Genomic DNA, 21,068 nt, shown 5'->3' on the forward strand with positions numbered 1-21,068 from the left:
TTAAGGCAGTCCTTATTATTCAATCATCTCTGCATGACAAGTAATTGGAAATACTATATTTTAATGATGTTCAGTAGAAACTAGCATGCGAACAATTTAATTTTGATTTAATCTCTTCTAACCACGAAAAAGCGTATTAGACTACAAATTCAAATTCATACTCCACTATTTTCAGGCTCCCCAATTTCTTAACATGATAGCGACTATCTTTTTACACGGCAACCCGTTGTTCGCAACGACTAACCACGTCTTTGAAAAGAATATCAAACGCAAAAACCGCTTCACTCATCTGATGGAGAACAGTCTCAATCGCTTGTGTTACATACCTACGGCGTCAGTGTTCGATAAATACCTGGACTTTGGAGTCGGAAGTGTGTCTGATGTCACGAGGAACATATCGCAGACTCTGTGCGTCACAAATCACGAAGAGCAAGAGGGCTATATACAATGGATTCCAGGTTCAATGCCGGCGAACATGTTGGGCCATCCTCGGTAATCCTAGGTACACACAGATGTTCCTCGTCTTATTATCGCGCCCACGGTTGCATCTCAAATGAGCCAAAGGTCTACTCAACGGAAGCTTTAAGTTATATTAACACCCAAAGCCTGCCCTCCTCAAAAAGGGTGATATATCCATTTTATGACCACTCCTAACCCACAACCACGAGAGACGCAAAATGCAAATATCCAAAAGGTCCTGTAATCGGGACTAAGGTTGGCCTAACATGTATGGCCGGCATAAAATGCAATTGGCAATATTGGCCACTGCAATGAACTGAACATTAAAAATATACTTGAAAATGCATCTTCCAGATCCTGATAATATCTTCCTAATAGACCCGATTGAGTCCATAATACCTGCAAAAGAATCAAAATTGTTTACTGTCCGGTTCAGGTATGTATTCAAATCAAATTTTTTATCTGGGAAATAAGCAGAAGGGCCAGAAATAACCGAAACCTAATAAGGGAGTATCTGATGTCGGGCTTATATTGTATACATATAGGATATAGGATTAAGTCTGCACAGTTAGGGATTCGGAAAGTAGGTACCTCAATATGGTATGAAATTGTGAGTCTTGGCAAAAGACCATCAACATTAGGTGCTTGAAATATTGGGGGAGTTGTTTCTGATCATTTCATCAATCTTAATTGTAGGCCTAAAATGGAAGCAGAGGTTTACGGCTATCTAATGTGCGGCGATTTCCAATACGAGAGCTATGACAAGTATATTGAAGACGTGGCAATCAAACACACGTGGTTTAGAATATCCTGCATTGGCAACACCTGGTCTCACTGCACCGAATGGGCCACAGAATGGGATTGTCCTGCTGAAGTACGTTTTCTTTCCTCTTTATCCAACCCAAGCTATATCTTCTTTTTTTCACTCGATATTGGCGGAGCTCCTGTCTAAAACTTGGGACGAAATTCGTGTACAGTTTTTTTTTAATATCTAGTAACACTTATTGAAACTCCGACAGGCCCAACGGAGCCGACATGTCTCATTGATAAAGGTTTCTTTTAAATATTTAGATAAAAAAACTGGATTGATAAGAGTCTTCTATAAGGATTGTAACCCATATTTTTATCTTTTTCTCCTGTCTCTTCTTTAGAGTGTCGGAAGAGTAAAAATTTACCCAAAAAATCATACCTATTATCTTAATAAATGTAATTAATTTTAGCTGATTCTACCACCCACTGTCCCCCACAGAACCACTTATGGCAACTTTATGTTGTCAAATAGACTAGAAACTGCCATGTATTTTAAATTCGAAGCTCCGGAAGGAACGTAAGTTTTGATGTGACTTTTTGATATTTTCCGTCCTTTTAGTAGATACCTAGAGATTAGTCAATCAATAGTATGTATCAAGTCCGGATTTTGATGCGATTCACTATACGTATCTCTTTTTGACAAAATAGATATGTTTAAGAAAAGTAGTTATCTAAAATAGGTAGGTATGTACTTACCTACCTACCTTAAATACGTTACCCTATCAAGATTATACTAACATAACATCAAATCATACTTAATTCTTTGAATCGCTCTGGAATCCAATTGAATACAATTATTCCATTAATGATCTAATGAAATTATTGACTGAAATCAGGAACTTTGTGGTCATGCCAATGTGCGGCGTAGTACAAGGACGAGGATGGCAGATAATATCAGTAGCAATGGAACCTAAGACCTTAGGAAACTTCTACGAAACATGGAACTTGAAGATCAACAGGGTTCATAAGGTAGGTAGGTAAATAAATACCCAGGTACTAGCTGACTGATCCTTGGCCGCTGTTTACACTCGGCAGGAGCAGCCCTAAAGCTGCTTTCCACTGAGACGTACATGAGCGGAGATGAGAGGAATCAATCAATAGCATTGTGTTGGCGATGCGCTCGTTATATCTGTACCTAGTTATGTTTTACTTATGAAAAATCATAGTCATGTTAAATTAGCTTTTAACTCCTTAGTATTAAGGTTTATATTTGTTTGTAGCATATCTAATGCAACTTGTTACTATGCACCGCGGGGCAGTCCGCTGCTGGCCGCGAGCCTACGCACATACGCTCTCGCGACATTTTTTTGTAATTGTGTTTTTCCGAAATACATCTTCGTGTTAGAACCTCGGCCTTTCCTTCATACGAACCCCATACAGTCAACAAAGTGGTCTTCAAACCGGATCCATGCACCGCACTCCGACCACGATCGAAACGCGTAGGTCGAAAGCGCGCCGTGCAGAACAATTAAGGAGGCTTCTAGAAGAAGAACAAAGGATGTCTCAAACGGGCCAGCCGAGTGAAGCACCTTATGGTCATAGTTCTACAGCCAGGTTGGAAGATATTAAGCCAGCTTCAAGTGTTCCGAAAGATTTAGTTATCATAAAAACAACGGAGGGTAGCGTGAAGTCTGAACCAACCGCGGCAGAATTGCGCAAGAAAATGCTTCATACTTCTGCTTCGTATGCCAGCAAAGCTTCTAGCAGCAAGGGCTCAAGAACTTCATCGGCTTCTAGAACAGCAAAGAAGAAGCAACTTTTATTAGAAGCCGCAAAACAAAAAGCTGCCATACAGATGGAGATCATCGATAAGACTCTGGATGCTCAATTAGCAGAGCTGGACGACGAGGAACAAGAGTACGGTTCACAAGTAAGTCGAAGGAGCTATTCTCGAAGTCACGTCGCAAATTGGGTGGATAATCAGAGCAACTTGGAACCGCAAGACGATCTGCAGCCAGCCCCCGATAATGGAATAATTAACATGGGTGAGTTGCATCAGCAAATGCCACATATGCTGCCCGTACCCGGCCCAGCGCCACGCGCCGCCACGCCCGCGCCAGCCCCGGCGCCCGTGCCGCCCGCTCCGCTGCCGCCGCCCGACGGCACCGTCATGGCACTCAACAATGCGATACAAGTTATGGCCGATGCTGTGAAGAACATCTCCACTGCCAGTGCACCGAATACCAGCTTACTCAGTCGACTCAGCACGCCAAAAGATCTCCCCGAGTTCTCTGGCGATTATTTAGAATGGTTGCAGTTTAAACAAGCATATTACGAGTCCACTGAGCTATGTAAATTCACCGATAAGGAGAACCTTTGGAGGCTTAGAAAATGTTTGCGCGGAGCCGCTAAGGATGCAGTCAACGCTTTGTTTATAAGTGCCACGTCACCTGAGAAAGTCATCTCGGCGTTGGAACTACGATATGGTAACTCCGAGTGCATCATTTCCCGCATATTGTACGACATTAAAAAGCTTCAACCATTACACCAAGATTACCACAAAGACATTATTACGTTCGCGTTAAAAGTTCAAAACTACGTGGAAGCAGTACGAGCAGTCGGTCAAGAGGAGCACCTACAGGGGGTAAACATAGTTTCCATTATTTTATCTAAGCTGCCGATAGTACTAATATCGAAGTGGTCAGATTACAGCTTAAATTTAATCAAAGATGGTAAAAAACCTAGATTGGTCATCATGTCTGACTTTCTTAACGACGAGGCAGTCAAGATTTCAACCACTGCAAGTACCTATATTGCCACAAAAAGTGAGAGTTACAAACATAAAACTCAAGACAGTAACAACACACGTAACCACACAATATTAGTGCACGGCGAAGGAAGTGATAAGAAATGCCTTTTTTGCCGAACATCTGTTCACAAGATAACTGATTGTAAACAATTCAAACGAGCGCTGCGCAAAGTAAGGTGGCAATTCGTTAGAAAAAACGGGCTGTTATAAATGCCTATTATCCAAACACGAACGAGAATCGTGCCTTGCGCCTGCTTGCGATAAGGACGATTGTGGCGAAGCACATCATCGACTTCTGCACTACACGGTAAACAAGATCGAGGCACCGCTTGCGTCATCATCATCATCGGGCCCTTCGAGTTCTACAACATGTCCTACTACGAGTGCGTCAGCGCAGCAAGACCTCGAGTCCAAATCGGTACCTGAGACTTTGACGCATATTAACGCAAGTGATAAAAGGGTGTTGCTGAAAGTAGTACGTATCAGCGTTAATGGACCTAACGGTGTATTTTCGACTACGGCTTTATTGGACGGTGGTTCTTCGGTTAGTTTAATAAGTTCGAAATTAGCGCGGCGCGCGGGATTAACTGGACGTACTAGCACGTTTTGCACACAAGGTGCATTTGTCGGCAGCGAATTAGTACGCGAATCTACCATTGTGAATGTGAACATTACGGGTATAGACAATAAGGTGCATAATGTAAGGGCGCGTAGTGTAGACGATTTGAGTGTACCGTTACAAAGTCTATCACTTTTAAAATGTGCTAACTTTGCTCACTTAAAAGATATTAAAGGTAAATTATGTACTTCTGATTCAAAACCTGAGATTTTAATAGGTCAAGATAACTATCATTTAATGATGCCTTTACAAATTAGAGAAGGTAAAAATAACGAGGGTTATGCCAGCCTCACTCCCTTGGGTTGGTGCGCTCATGGGAAGGTGTGCGTGCCGCAGGGCGTCCGCCCGCCCACGCAGGTCGAGTCTAACCTTTTTATTTCAGAGTCGGAGCACACGACGGATACCTCAGAGGGTATTGATCTGTTAAGGCAGATCCACGAGGAGGTCCGGCTGTCATTCAAGGTGGACACGATGGGCGTGACGTGCGCGCCGCGGCAGAACGCGCAGGACGCGCGCGCGGTGGCGCAGCTGCAGCAGTCCACGGAGCTGCGCGCCGGCCGCTGGCACGTCGGTCTGCCGTGGAAGGAGGACCACCCACCCATGCCTGACTCGTATCCTAGCGCTCTTAAAAGGATGAAAGGTATCGAAAATAAAATGATCAAGGACTCTGGTTTTGCTGATAGGTATCGGGAGCGCGTGACTCATTTACTTCAAAATGATTACGCATCTGAGCTGTCGGATATTCAGGTGAGACCCAAAACATGGTATCTCGCTCATTTTGGAGTAGATAACGTTAACAAAAAACGTCTGCGTTTGGTCTTCGACTCGGCAAATAAGGTAAATGGCTTATGTTTAAACGATTTCTTATTAACAGGTCCCGATTTGCTGTCGTCACTATTTGGTATTATGTTACGCTTTAGGGAAAACAAGATTGGAGTAACCGGTGACATCAAAGATATGTTTTTAAGGATCAAGATTCGAGCCGAAGATCAACACGCTTTAAGGTTCCTATGGAGGGACAAGCCTACTGACCAACTAAAAACGTATGTAATGACATCACTGCCGTTTGGGGCTAATTGCAGTCCGTTTGTTAGTCAGTTTATCAAAAACTTGAACGCGCGACGGTTCGAGTCAACTATGCCGGAAGCTGTCGATGCGATATGTAATTCGCATTAGGTAGATGACTACATAGACAGTTTTGCAGACGAAGCCTCGGCCATCAAAATGGTAAGAAATATAAATTCAATTCACAGTGCCGGCGGTTTCGAGACGAGAAACTGGACTAGCAACAGTGTCTCAGTTTTAAATAGTCTGCCAAATCAAACCTTAGGTACAGCGGCCGTAAGGTTTAAAGTCGATCAGCAGCAACAAGGTGAGCGTACTCTCGGGCTAATATGGTATCCAGTCGATTGTGATGTGGGACGTTGAATGAAACAACTTGCTTGGAGTATCGATCTATAATGTCTTGAATAACGTCATGTAAAAGCTTATATAGGGCTAAACCAAGGGAGTGTGAGTGTACGCGTAGCGCACCCACTACATCTCCATTCCTTGAGAAAAAAAAAATAGATTACCGTAATATAATATATTAAACTCAATAATCTATTTTTTTTTTATTTAACCTGTAACATTTATGGTTCAATAATTCATGGTTGTAATTTTATATGATAAAAAAATTAAAATAAGACATTAAGATAAGTAACACAAACGAAAAGTTTCTAATTTTGAAATTCTCAATATAAACATTTTTTTTTAGGTAGGTACTTATGTAAAATCAATAAAAGAAATATCTTATGTTTATGTAAGCTACTCTGGAATAGCTATTTCTATAACGCGTAAACATGATGATTACAATTTAAGCATGCATAAGTACTTAATTTTATAATATAATCACTTAATTACAAATTCGTGCCTTGATGACGAAACGAAACTTTCACATAATATGTATCGCTTATTTTTAGCATAATTATATTCGATAAAATAATTTTAAATTCACACAAAGAAAGTTCATAATAGTAATAAGAAAACATTTTTATATCAAGTAAAAGTTCAAAAATCAATATTAAAAAAAAAATTAAGAAATACAATAAAAAAAATTGTCCATGTTTGTTATTTTCGTACGTAGTTTCTTTTTCATTAATTTATCTTGTCATATCATGGTTCTTGCAAGCATTTATTTTTAAGTTCATTTCATTTAGGTATACCTACTCACTAGTTAAACACGTCAGTACTTTCATCATTTACATATATTTACTAAATTATTTCATAAAGTGTGCATCTAAAGCGTGCATCTCTTTTACGGCAAGGGTACACAACGCATTTACCTTTGTGGTCGGCCGACCTTACTATAATTATTTATTTGGCTCAGGATACAAGGATATTTTATTTTTGCGCGCGCACACATACATATATTTATATTCACATTCAGGCAGTTCTTTTAACACTTCCTTACATCATATCCTTCCATGTGTCCAAGGAGTCTCCACGATTGATGCTCGATCGAATCATGGTCAGACCTCCAAGGATTCCGTGCCTGCCTTGTATCCTGGCGTACCCTTGCTAACCTAACCGCTCAAGGCCGCCTCTCGGGCCACCGAAGATGCGATAGGTATATATACTTCTTTCTATTCATTTTCTTTCATATTTCACTGTCACAAAAAGAAACACATTCAAAAATCAACCACATAACACACCATGAAAACTTCAACAAATAAGAATTTCAACAACTCTTAGTTGATCAGGCTAATCGTACTATGAAAAACTTATCTGCTTCAGTTTACCCGAACACTACTAACGCACTATCTAATATCAATCAAATTCAATCTCTTTAAATTAATGATTCTATCCAAAATCTTATATTACATAACTCAACCCCATTCCTTTCTATTTCATCTCATATACATTCAATTACAAACATTACCAAAACCTCTAGCCATCAAATCCAACGTTAAAACAAATCCAAACATACATATACCTACCTAACAATATCTTCTTCATGTACATTCCCTTTCCTATTTATCAGATTTTTATTTATCAAATCACTTTGTAATTCCATGTTTTCGTATTGTCATGTTCATTTTCTTTTTAAATCTCAATTCCGATTATTGCAAATTTTAATTCGCCATCCTTAAAAAATAACATTTCAAATTTTAAAGTTACGACAATCTTAATTAATACACATATTTTAAACTAAAACATAAAATAGTAGGTAAGTATATGGTTAAAAGTGGGATCTGTTTTTGTATTTATCAAGGAATATTGCTATAAAATGTAATGATCTTAATAAGTGCACAATGATACAAATGTTTACTGTGAAATTTGAGCTGTAATTACAGACGGTGCATATCAATCGTGGTGGCCTCGTGACCAATGTGCTTTACTTGCAATTTATGATGAATTTACCTCTAAGTGACTTGTGCAATTTATTCGTGTTAATTTTAATACAAAACTTTACGTACCTAACACTGAAATACAATTGGATTGATAAATTTGAAATACCTATTGAAAAAAATATAGCGGTCCACGTAATATGAAAAATATTTCAATGATACGATATTTTTATGATTAATTTAAAAAGACATTGAGAAATAAAATAATTAATTAGCCAATTATGTACCTATTTACCAACCTTTTAACCATATTAGTTTCGTCATCAAGTGGCACAGTCATACTTACCTCTTTTATCCAATTATTATAATATAAGAATTAACATACTATTTTAAAGTCCAAGGGAAAAGTTAATAATCTTTTAATGAAATAAAATATTTAAGACCTAACTAACTTTAAATGATATTCAGAAAAAAAAGTAGTTACTTAAAATATTAAAATTAAAATGTCCTTGTCGCACGGTCACTCATGTCACTTTCTTGTTTCCCTACACGGCGGCATCTTCTTCTTCGTCAATCATCTTCAATCTTCGTCATTCCTAATTGTCCCTGGGCCTCCAGACGCCATCCTCGACCAAGGACACCAACAACTCCCTGCTGCAAGCCATCCTTACGATTACCACTTTTTTTAAAAACTGGTTTTAAATGCGTCCATTTATATTTTTTCTGCACGTTCGATAGTTCCACCAATAATATTATTATGCTTTCAGTCATCACTGTCATCACTTGTTAATATATTTCACTACATAGTTTTGTTTTTGTAGTAATGATTAATTATTTTATTTTTTATTATTACGCAGGTAATGACTAATGAGTCCGTGATCTCTAATTTTTGTAGAACTACACCAAACCAATTCACTATGAGTTTTCAAATAGTCACTTCCTCACAAATGTCTTTTTAATTAATAATAATTTGTTATCTTGAATTTTCTTCTTGACCTTCACTGGCTGGCGCGGCGCGCCGCCAGTGCAGCACAAGGCCGCACTGGCAGGGTCGCCATGTGATGTGGGACGTTGAATGAAACAACTTGCTTGGAGTATCGATCTATAATGTCTTGAATAACGTCATGTAAAAGCTTATATAGGGCTAAACCAAGGGAGTGTGAGTGTACGCGTAGCGCACCCACTACACGATGATAAGTTAACTTTCGACTTATCATTAAAACGGATTCCCGAAAGTATTGTCAACGGTGATGAGCGTCCTACAAAGCGTCTTATGCTTAGGGTAATAATGTCGATTTTCGATATCTTAGGATTCTTATCTCCTTTCACCATTCAGGGACGTATTATGCTGCAGGATACCTGGCGATTAAATGTAGACTGGAATGATTACATTCCGGATGCTATTTACAACAAGTGGCGAAAATGGATTGACCTACTTAAGGTAATTAGCGACATACGTATACCAAGGTGCTATCAGTCAGCTGTTCGCAATCACAACCACGGAGATGTCGAGTCTCCATCTGTGCGAGTAAGCGAGACGGCAGATCACCCGAGCGGAGCATCTGCTGGTACCCCGAGCGCGACGTTGCCGCTATCGACGATCGCGCCTGGCAACGGTGCGCCTACGTCATGCGCTACGAAGGTCTACGAATCCGTAGCAGAAGCTACAAGCGCTACGCGTACGGCAAAGGTAGGTTATAATAACTTACAATTGCATGTGTTTTGTGATAGTAGTACTCGGGCTATGTGTACTGTTGCTTATTGGCGTTGGGAGATAAATGGTTGTATTAAAGTTGCCTTTATTGCCAGTAAATGTAAAGTTATGCCCGTGAAACCATTGACAGTACCTAAGGCCGAGTTACAAGCTGCAGCTGCTGCTGGTGCGACAGTTCAACTGTGTTGCACTGGGTGCGTAACAATACGCGCTTATATAAAACGTTCGAAGCGAACCGGTTGGGCGAGATTGATGAGTTATCCCGCGTAGACGAGTGGAATTATATACCTACAAAGCTAAATGTAGCGGATTTAGCTACGCGGGAGACTTTCGATCACGCTCAACTAGATGAATGGTTCGCGGGTCCGAATTTTTTATATGAAGACGTATCCTTATGGCCAAAAGATGTGATTTTGTCACAGTCAGACGCCGCGTCGCCTGAATGTGTTGCTGTCGTACACGACGGTTCAATTGGACTGGCTGTACCGGACCCATTGCGGTTTTCTTCTTGGTTGCGCTTGAAGCGGGCCACAGCTACGGTACTAGCGTTTATCGACAGATGCAAAGGTACTCAGAGTCAAGTCGACTGCGGTACTATGGAACGAGCTGAAAGATTGCTTATACAGCACGCACAGGCGGAGTCCTTCGGCGAAGATATCGCCACTATTAAAAATGGTAAGCCATTGCACCGCTCTAGTAGATTGCTCTCTCTGTCACCGGTGTTGGACGAATATGGTCTGCTGCGAGCGAGCGGCCGCATTGATGCTGTAACAGACGTACCTATTGATGTTAAGAGGCCGGTGATACTCGATGGTCGGCATCAGGTGAGTAAGTTGATCGTACGAGATTATCACGTGAGGCTGGCGCACGGGAACCAAGAAACCATAGTTAATGAGGTAAAACAACGGTTCTGGATCTTACGTCTAAGACCAACCGTGAAGTTCGTAGCATCATCCTGTATGCTGTGCAGAATTCGTAAGTGTCAACCGCGTATTCCGCGAATGGGGAACTTACCGAGGGCACGAATGGCGCACCATCAGCGCGCATTCTCATACTGCGGTTTAGACCTGTTCGGACCGATGGAGGTCGTCGTGGGACGACGACGCGAGAAAAGGTATGGAGTTTTGTATACTTGCCTGACGGTGCGCGCGATCCACATTGAGCTAGTCTCCTCTCTGACTTCGGACTCGCTGATAATGTCGCTGCGTCGGATGGCGGCCAGGCGTGGCTGGCCATCACACCTGTTCTCCGATAACGGGACAAACCTGCGTGGTGCCTGCACTGAGCTGCAGCGATCGATGCAGGAACTGAACGCCGAAGAGCTGAAAAGCTACGGTGCCAACAAAGGTATGGAGTGGACTTTTATCCCTCCCGCTAGCCCCCATTGGGGTGGGGCGTGGGAGAGGCTAATTCGTAGCGTTAAAACGTCTCTAAAAGTAGTTTTAAATGAGCGTGCACCACGGGACGAAGTTCTAAGCACGCTTATGGCGGAAGTAGAGAATATAGTGAACAGTCGTCCCTTGATGCACGTCTCTGTGGAAAATGGAGGTGTGGAATCACTCACACCGAACCATTTCCTTCTTGGCACGTCGTCAAATCTGCCCACTATCGGTTCTTTTGACGGCTCTGACCTGTACCTGCGAAAACATTGGCGTACAGCTCAGCGGCTAACCGATATGTTCTGGCAGAGGTGGATGAAGGAGATCCTTCCCGACCTCATACCAAGAAGGAAATGGCACGAGGAAAGTAAGCCGCTGCAGGTGGGCGACCTGGTTCTTGTTGTGGACCCGAACTCTCCTCGCAACATGTGGCCAAGAGGTTTGGTCACTCAGGTGTTCGCCGGTAAGGACGGGCGCATAAGGTTGGTGGAGGTGAAGACCAAGACTGGGACTTGGCGTCGGTCTACGGCACGCATCGCACCTATCTCTTTAGTTAATTAGTGCTGAGACAGCACTGGGGTGGGGAGTGTTGGCGATGCGCTCGTTATATCTGTACCTAGTTATGTTTTACTTATGAAAAATCATAGTCATGTTAAATTAGCTTTTAACTCCTTAGTATTAAGGTTTATATTTGTTTGTAGCATATCTAATGCAACTTGTTACTATGCACCGCGGGGCAGTCCGCTGCTGGCCGCGAGCCTACGCACATACGCTCTCGCGACATTTTTTTGTAATTGTGTTTTTCCGAAATACATCTTCGTGTTAGAACCTCGGCCTTTCCTTCATACGAACCCCATACAGTCAACACATTGGTTGTAATCCAGCGGACCGGAATAGAGATGTGGATTACAATTCTTTTCATCTTCGCCTTGGAAAGGCAGACTAATTCGATGCGAGCGGTGCGGTGCGAGAACATCGAAACCAACCGAAAAAAGTGCCAGTTTAAAGGGTTGGGTGCTTGTCGCGAGCGAAAGATCTAGCTGGGAGACTCGTACCCCTAGCACCGCCAAAAAATTTGCTAGGGCTGTACGATTAGTACGATTTATCGCACCTTAGATTTCTCTGTATCGGGTTGATCCGCTTTAAAACCCGTAATTCTTAATGCCGGCTGCAGATGCTTGGCAAAGAACGGCAAACAACAAACACGAACGTTTGTTTTGTGTTTGCTAGTGACTGGCATCGGTGTCGGTTTTATTTGCACAACACAAATCAAAGGGGTGTTCGACAGACTGGCACGTTCGCCAAGCCTGGGGATAGTGGGGATGCCGTGTTTGTGCTGGATGGTGTTTCCGGTGTTTGGCATTGTGTATGGTGTTTGTAGCAAACATCAAGCATGTGGAGTCGGCATAAGGCTCAAACAATTTTACTTAGGTATTCAAGGTAAGTACCAAACACTCGCTAGGTGGTGCGTTATTTTGCCCAAGTAAATTTTTATGCGACTACAATCCAATTTTTTTCCACCTACATATCTATGTACATACCTACATGTACAGTCCAATTCCAAAACCAGTAGGTATCAAACGTACCGAATTGAGGCTTGCCCTATGCACAATTTGGCTGAATTCTCCTGGTATATTTAGGCCTACATACGACTAAGTGGAAGCGCCGAGAGCAGTGAGTTAGAACTGATGTCGCACGGATACAGCCCCGAAACTCACGCGGTCTACGAATTCCCACCTACCATTACAGGATGCACCAACTACACCACGGCGTATTTCCACAACGTTACGAGGATGAGCATACAGTTAGTCATGTTGGTTTTGTTCATGCTAGGTCAAGTGTAGACTCTGACCACGCTAACTTTGCACAAACTTGACAGCAGATGTTTTTTGTGAGAAATGCCAAAGAACAGCTAAAGATACTCCTAATAACTACAAAATTTAGAAAGGTTCGTGGGGCAAAGGGAAACGAGCGTGGGCCTTCATATTTAGGTTTACATATTTATATCTAACTAGAAGAGAAAGTGAAATACGAGTAGAACTAATGTCCCTTTTATCCAATGGATCCCATCCCATTAAGAAGTAACCTTTTTGCAGTCTTCACATTGGATGCAAATTCGCACGTCGCTCCTGTGTCGCCATATTCGTGCATAACGTTGTCATTGTCAACTTGTCACGCTCATTCACCGAAGCGAAGTGCGAATCCGCATCAGTGTGATAACCGCTTTTTGCGAGAACAATCAAACGTTAATTACGCACAGATCAGAGCGCTTACCGCGAAAACCGAAATAAGCAAATTGCGGGGATCATTCTCTGTCACTCTAATTACGCCTTCATTGGAGTTAAAGAGAAAAGGTCCCCGCAATTTACGAATTTCGGTTTTCGCGGTACGCCCCCAAGTCACATGGAAGCTTACCTATTAGAATTTTTATTCTTTCATTATGAAACGTTTTCATCAGCGTAAGAATATTAAATTCCGTGCCATGGCTCGGCGCGGACGACCGCGGGTCAATAGTGATACCACCCAAGCAAATACTGTGCTACCACTGGTGGTTCTTTCCGAAAGAGGCCAACAAAGTTTACAAGACCACCATCACATGCTCGTGCGTCGTCCTTATAAATGGCAGGTAATATTACAACAAGTTTTCAAGTTTTTCCATACACTTTTCGTCGGGTAGTTGCGCAAACTCTGTTTTGACATTTTGCTGGGACGTCATGCAGTTAGCCGCGACCACGACCAGTGAAACCTGTGTCGAAACATCGGTAAATAAAGGTAATTGAATAAATTTTGCGTTAGACCCGTCTATAAATGTGAGTTAATAAGTTTTCAAGAGTACTTTGATGTTAATTGGTTAGTTCCTTTGAATAAGGCATTTCTATTTGTTTGGTAAAACTATTAATAATAATAACATAAAGCGCGATAAGTTAACTGGTTTAAGTAAGACAGACTAGAACCCTGTAGAATACTCTTCACGAGCTTAATCTGTAACTACAGTAGTAGGGGACAGATAAAAGATGTCGTTATTTTTCAGACCCATCGCTGAACCAAAAGAAATATTAATCCAAATTACTGGATTTTCGGAACTTCCCGATTTGAGAGTGAGTTTTGATATTTATGAAATGAAAATAATATTTCAATGCCCATTTAGTAATGTTCTAGTAGGCACAAGCTACATTTATTGTGTCTGACTGAGCGCAAGCGTACCCATTTCAACTATTTTTCTGTTTGGCAGGTATTACCCAAATTGAACAATTTTCACGACTTAGTGGTCAAAGAGAGGGTTACACGCACGATCACTATTTACAACTACTGTTCTTGCTTTTTTACTTCAAAATTATACTACACCATCGATGGTATGGACGACGATTGGAGTGGTGATAGGATGGATATAGACTCTGAAATTGTATGTATAAATTAGCTAGCTATGTATGTATGTACACTAAATGTTCATGTTAGCATGTAGCTTATCCTCTATTAAGAGGGTGCGTAAGGGGATGTTTTTCCCATTCATTCTCTAAACACCGCATTCGGCGCAATATCTTACAGAAAAACCGCTATAACAATCACACTAGGTCAGCAAAGTTATTACCTTGGCACCCCTGCATACACGTTTGTATGCAAAGGTGCCAAGTTTTTCTGACTGTACCTACATTCAATGAATATTATTTCTGTAGAGTCTGTGCGGAAAGAGAAGAATCGTAGAATGTATGGGTAACCTTACATTCCAGTCATTGCACGACTCTTCTCTTTCCACACAGACTCTACTATTTCGTACCTTGTCACACTTATCACAGTGACAATCAACATGAAAGCCGCTAGGGATTTCATATTTCACACACCTACATAAATCAAGTTCCTTTAACAACAGAATAGTCTGAAACCGTCCAATCACTGCGAGATCAAGTTGTCGGTGACGCCAGATGGGGCGGGGCCCCGGCAGATCAGCATTTCTTACACAGTGCTGTACCGCAACGAGTTCGACCAGGTAGAGGAGATCCAACCCATTACCAAGACTATATGCATCGTTTGGTATGACGGCATCTATCCGAGCATCAAGGTAAATCAACTAATGAACAGTTAAGGTGCAGTAAGGTGCAGCCAGCAGCTTTTGAAAATATCATAGCGCTTTTTTAGACCATAATACGGTTACCGAAACATATAAATAGCAATCTTGAGGCCTTTCTCTAGTAGGTAAGTTTATCGATTCACCTCAACAACAGTAGCCATAATCAAATGGGTAGATTGTGCGTATGTCCGATTTTCACTGTAAGTAAATTTAGTATGACAGACATTTTCTTAATTTTTATAAATTATTTTCAGGTAAAGCGAACGCTATCTGTAAAATGTCCAGTGATATTGAGCAATCATTGCGTTTGGAATATTACCAATGTAGATGAGTAAGTACACCAAGTTGCTTCTCCCTAACATAATTACGTTGTTTGGCTCTACTAAATGACTATTTCGTTTCGGTACTCCACAAGCTAGTGATCGTAAGCATCAACATCAAAACCAATTATCTCACGATAGATTCAATAAAGTGTCTGTTTTTTCAATAGTTACCTAAGCCTCTGAACACCAACACTTTCAGTGTAAGGTGCCCCATTTCGAATACAAAATGAACTCACATACCTACGTGTTCTTGGCAGTAAATGTGTTAACCTACAGTCATTGTAGAAATGTAGGCAAACTGCTACTCAAACTGCTCGGCGCTGATGACTATAGGAAGTATTTAATCTATCATCCCACAACGCAGATTCAATAAAGCTTTAATGGACTGTCGACCAAACGAACCTTTGACCGTGAACCTGCACGCTCCCGACCTTTGCGTGCGGCTCGGCGAGGTAGAACTCATTTTCGTAATTGGCTGTGTCTATGACGTACCGGTAGCCTGGAGCCTCAGAAGGGAGAAGATATGCGATTGCGCTATGATTGAGGTCCAGAAAGGAATATCTACGTATGAGTGGCGACATAATTGCGTGCACAGGTCTTTGGTTGAGTTGACACCTTCGAATGGGATCGTTTCGGTGAATATTACACGGTTTATTTACATCTTTATGCTCTTCACAAGTTTGCACTAAAGGTAAGTTTGCATATAAAGAAAATAACTGATGGCTGGATATTGACCTTACTTATAAAGGTACTACAGATAAAACTTACTCTCCTACATAGAAACTTCTATCCTCCTGAGACCCAGAAGCAGTTGTTTTGTTTTTGAATTTTGAACCTTTAATTAATCGACAAAATTTCAGAATAGATCGTGGAATATATACATAAAAATTTACGCTGGGTGCATAGATAATTTTTTGATGACTGTATTAGGTAAAAAATACAAAAGTCTCATGTACCGTAATTAGAAAAAGATTAAAATGAAATGGTTAATGTAACACACGTTTGTATCTTTAATGTTTGTGTCAGGTTTAGCAATGAAATTATATATTGAGTAAGCAATTGAGCACTGAAATTTAGAAGTATGTTACTTGATAATTAAAAACGTTTCAGACCGGCAATCCAGCGCTCTTAAATTTGAAATTTAATTACACATACGAAGGCCTCAACACGCTATGTTACGTGCTAACCCTGCCCAATCAGAGGTCGTTGTATTTATACATCCACGTTTTTGCGAATGTCATAACCAAGGGGATACTGACTCCTTTACGGAGACCAGCTGTTGACACGAGTGACTTATACTTGTCGGTGCTGGAGTGTGGGAAAGTTCCGATCAATAATTTGGATCCGGTCATTAGAGTAAGTCATGGTCAATAATAATAGTATTTACATTACTTACAATATCTGGGTGACCGAGCTTTGCTCGGAAAACATATAAAAACTCGAATATGCGCGTTTTCCCAGAAATAAGACCTAGCTAGATCGATTTTTCGCCCCCGAGAACCTCCATATAGTAAATTTCATCGAAATCGTTAGAGCAGTTTCCGAGATCCCCGAAATATATATATATAAATAAATAAATATACAAGAATTGCTCGTTTAAAGGTATAAGATTACACGTATGCTGTATACAACGAGTATTATGCTCTTCATGTAAGTACGTGTACCTATAGACATACATGGGACCCAGAAGTAAAGGATCGAATGAAAAAAGAGAGGGACAAACTATTGATAGGTACCGCGGGGCTATCGTTTTTATCTATCTCTATCGTTCGTGCTGAATTAATGTGACAGAAATTTTCGATCTACGAATTTCCATTTCTGTAGACGAGATCAGAGATCAATCGAAGAGAAATATTATTAAATTATTGCCACGAACCGAAAGACACAGCGTACGGACACAGTGTTTATCATGTCAACATATAATTGCAGATCATATGGTTCTACAATCCAACCGAGGTGTTCACAACGTGGAGGCTCCTGCGAGGAAACACGACAAGCCAAGACTCGGTGATCAAATGCCTGCTTTACTTCGCCGAGGTCCCACCGTTGGGAAAGCTGGCGATCCCGTTCGCATTCATGCCTACAGAAATGGTGGACTATGAAGTAAATATTTCTCTATTAATAATAAAAAAATCAGGTACTTTACTAAGATGGAGACGAAGTTTAAAGAATACAAATTCAAACTTGTGTAATTGTTTGGTAGAAACAAAAATTGGTTTTTACTTTGACTGTAATTTACTGACTGCATTGACCTCAAGAATATCAAGGTAAACCTATACATTCTAAACAATACTACTTAAGCTAAGGAACAATTCTAAATAGAAGTAATTTCTTCATAAAATGGAGTAGCTCGTAACTCCTGTTTTGATGATCACATTTTAACTGAACAAATGTTTTTACCAACAGACCACGTTTTCCTGCTCTTTTGGGTATGACACGGTTAAAATATTGGTCAAAGGGCAGGGCGGTCTCCCTAATTGCGTGGAAACAAGACTCGACATACCACTGTATGTTGAAAAAGAGATCAGGGCTGCGTACAGAAAAGAAGTTGTAAGTTACTATTTTAGCTTCTAACTTTCGTAACAATACTCGTATAAAGTTTTTATTAACTGTCACAAATAATCAATGACGAGCCCAGCAATGACCCAGGACTATAGAAAGGGATGGCATTATATCTCCAGTTGCCACTTGGTACTACGGCTGCAATAGGGCCTTAAAACGATGAGAGCTGATCCCATAATGGGAAGTGGGAAGAAAGAAGCTGCAAATGATGCAAATGGGTAAATCAACTTTTTCTTGTCACTCGTTGCCATGGTTACGTTCTCCTGGGTCACTCTTTAATAACTGATTTTTAGGCATTTAAATTCACCAAACACGCTTTACCAAGCGTGTCAGAAGGTGGTGTACAATGTGTGTACAATGTCTTCTAACAAACTGTGCTACTATTGTCTCTTGGCTGACCGGACAGAATAACAACAAGAAATAGTTGATCCGCCCAAATACTCTATGAAATAGACGCCCTAATGTTAGTTACACATGAAATTCCGCTTGTAATTATCTTTCCAGGTATTTTTGTCTCTGGAACACAGGACCATCCCAATAATGCCTACACATTCACTGATCAGAGACACGCTAGCTATCTGTAATGACACTGACCACATAATACGATTTATATGGCTACCGTAAGTTCAGTACTATCTAAAACGTGCCTATCAAAAATTCTGAATTTACGAGTATATTCGTCCTCAATACACGTAACAATCATTGGAATATTAACCAGTTGGAATTCGGAATTTTAGCGCGCATAGGTGCGGTAATAAATGAATTTTCCAACGGGGGAAGCACTGTTATGCCCAAGTTATGCCTGGTAGGTAGCATAATAGTATTCAAGCCAATATTTTGGGTATATATAACAACGATGACTCATTAAAAACTACCTACTCTTAGTGTAAGGCCCGAGTGGACGCTCGAAGCGGAGCGTTCGGCGGGGCGCGCAGCGTGGCGTCGGGCTCACAAGTCATTTGAGCAGCGTGCACTAAGGCCGCTCCTATAAAGTTTGTGGTGTGGCCTTGGTTTTATCTTTACAGAAAAGAAAATGAGTAATTCTGGCTACTTTGTCTCCAAACATCTATTATCCAATGCAATTCACTGAATAATGTACGGTCACGGTGTATGTAAATTTTCAACTCAATCAAATCGAATGATCCAAAATCAGACGAATGAAATAAAGGACATGATATTAATTATGTATGATTTTATTTTAGGGAAAGAATTGCAAATATCGTAAACGTAGTGATGACACCGTGCTGGGGAGTGATCCAACCAAAGAGCTCCGAGTGGATTACTATGACGGTTTATACCTTGCAAGAACCTGCTACGTTCACGTAAGTTATTTTTAGGGTTCCGTAGTCAAATGGCAAAAAACGGAACCCTTATAGATTCGTCATGTCTGTCTGTCTGTCTGTCCGTCTGTCTGTCCGTCCGTATGTCACAGCCACTTTTCTCCGAAACTATAAGAATTATACTGTTGAAACTTGGTAAGTAGATGTATTCTGTGAACCGCATTAAGATTTTCACACAAAAATAGAAAAAAAAACAATAAATTTTTGGGGTTCCCCATACTTCGACCTGAAACTCAAAAAAATTTTTTCATCAAACCCATACGTGTGGGGTATCTATGGATAGGTCTTCAAAAATGATATTGAGGTTTCTAATATCATTTTTTTCTAAACTGAATAGTTTGCGCGAGAGACACTTCCAAAGTGGTAAAATGTGTGTCGTCGTCCCCCCCCCCCTGTAACTTCTAAAATAAGAGAATGATAAAACTAAAAAAAATATATCATGTACATTACCATGTAAACTTCCACCGAAAATTGGTTTGAACGAGATCTAGTAAGTAGTTTTTTTTTATACGTCATAAATCGCCTAAATACGGAACCCTTCATGGGCGAGTCCGACTCGCACTTGGCCGCTTTTTTTATATTATTTAGGTACGGACGCTAAACACGGAGAATCTCGTACATCGACCTGCCTGTTCTTATCTCTATCGTACGCGCATAATTATATTACTGTCCCGCTCTCACAGTGGCATTGAAAGCCGGCATCATGGGCGGGACAGCAATATAATCACGCACGTGCGATTGACATAGAAAAAAAATCTAAATTTACAGCACAACAGTGGCGTGTGAATTGCTAGATTTAACCGAACGCAAACGCTACCAACAAAATGAATTGCTCCGGAAAAATAAAATGGAAAAGTGTAATCAAGAATTCATAATTACTGAAGAAGGATATTATCGACCCGTAAGTTTTGCATAAAAACAGCATCTGCTATTAATTAAGTGTCCGTATCAGCACTACTTTGAAAAAATCTCGTATCTCACCAAAGTTGACATGACAATTTTACACAGATTGATCTAGTCCCACAGCAGGCTCAATAAGGCTTATATTGTGGGTACTATAGATGACGATAGTTATAAACTTTGTATACATAGAAAATATCAATAACTTCAGGAACAAATATTTATGTGAACACACAAATAAATGCCCTTACCTGATGGTTTCGAACCCAAACAAAGACAGCTGTTTTGTAAAGAATCAACGTTCTTTTAAGAAGTAGACGGTAATTCAGCAATCAGCAGAATCATTGTCTGACTAATTCTACCATAATACTTTTATTTTATACTTTAATTTTATATTCATTGACATTGTTTTATTATTATATTGTTTTAATGATTGCATGTCATAAATTACTGAATTAGTACCTTAATGTACAATTTTGTAAATATTTTGCATGTTGATGTTGTGTCGACTGAATACTGTGTCTATTTTAGTATAAGATCTGATTGTTACGTAATATTCAAGCAAATAAATGCATATATTCTATTCTATTATATTCTGTGTAGGGCATCAACGACGAGCCACCATACGTGTTGGACATAGAGAAACCAGAACCATTTTACTTGTCGTTGACTATATCGATATCTTCCAAAGGCCAACGCGATGGCTTCCCACGGATGCTTTTGAAACAACAATGGGAGCAGGTATTTTGAAACAACATTGTCAACTTGTAGTTAATAGTGTATTCGTTTGTTTGATTGGAGTAAATAGTTAAGTATAT

General features: G+C 40.5%; 1 protein-coding gene across 1 annotated transcript in view; it reads left to right on the forward strand.

The window, feature by feature from the left end:
• LOC134648755 (cilia- and flagella-associated protein 65-like) overlaps window positions 1-21,068 on the forward strand; it is a 29,227-nt gene that overhangs the window by 6,715 nt on the left and 1,444 nt on the right. Inside the window, exons 5-23 of the mRNA XM_063503279.1 lie at window positions 176-458; window positions 814-895; window positions 1,156-1,333; window positions 1,680-1,786; window positions 2,106-2,238; window positions 12,700-12,863; window positions 13,518-13,685; window positions 14,091-14,157; window positions 14,292-14,462; window positions 14,928-15,116; window positions 15,380-15,456; window positions 15,813-16,083; window positions 16,559-16,804; window positions 17,378-17,551; window positions 17,855-17,998; window positions 18,515-18,630; window positions 19,213-19,332; window positions 20,119-20,251; window positions 20,854-20,991. Coding sequence (XP_063359349.1) covers window positions 176-458; window positions 814-895; window positions 1,156-1,333; window positions 1,680-1,786; window positions 2,106-2,238; window positions 12,700-12,863; window positions 13,518-13,685; window positions 14,091-14,157; window positions 14,292-14,462; window positions 14,928-15,116; window positions 15,380-15,456; window positions 15,813-16,083; window positions 16,559-16,804; window positions 17,378-17,551; window positions 17,855-17,998; window positions 18,515-18,630; window positions 19,213-19,332; window positions 20,119-20,251; window positions 20,854-20,991 — 2,961 coding nt within the window. The remainder of the gene's footprint in view (window positions 1-175; window positions 459-813; window positions 896-1,155; window positions 1,334-1,679; window positions 1,787-2,105; window positions 2,239-12,699; window positions 12,864-13,517; window positions 13,686-14,090; window positions 14,158-14,291; window positions 14,463-14,927; window positions 15,117-15,379; window positions 15,457-15,812; window positions 16,084-16,558; window positions 16,805-17,377; window positions 17,552-17,854; window positions 17,999-18,514; window positions 18,631-19,212; window positions 19,333-20,118; window positions 20,252-20,853; window positions 20,992-21,068) is intronic.

Source organism: Cydia amplana, chromosome 6 (genome assembly GCF_948474715.1).
Source record: "Cydia amplana chromosome 6, ilCydAmpl1.1, whole genome shotgun sequence".
Taxonomy (NCBI): domain Eukaryota; kingdom Metazoa; phylum Arthropoda; class Insecta; order Lepidoptera; family Tortricidae; genus Cydia; species Cydia amplana.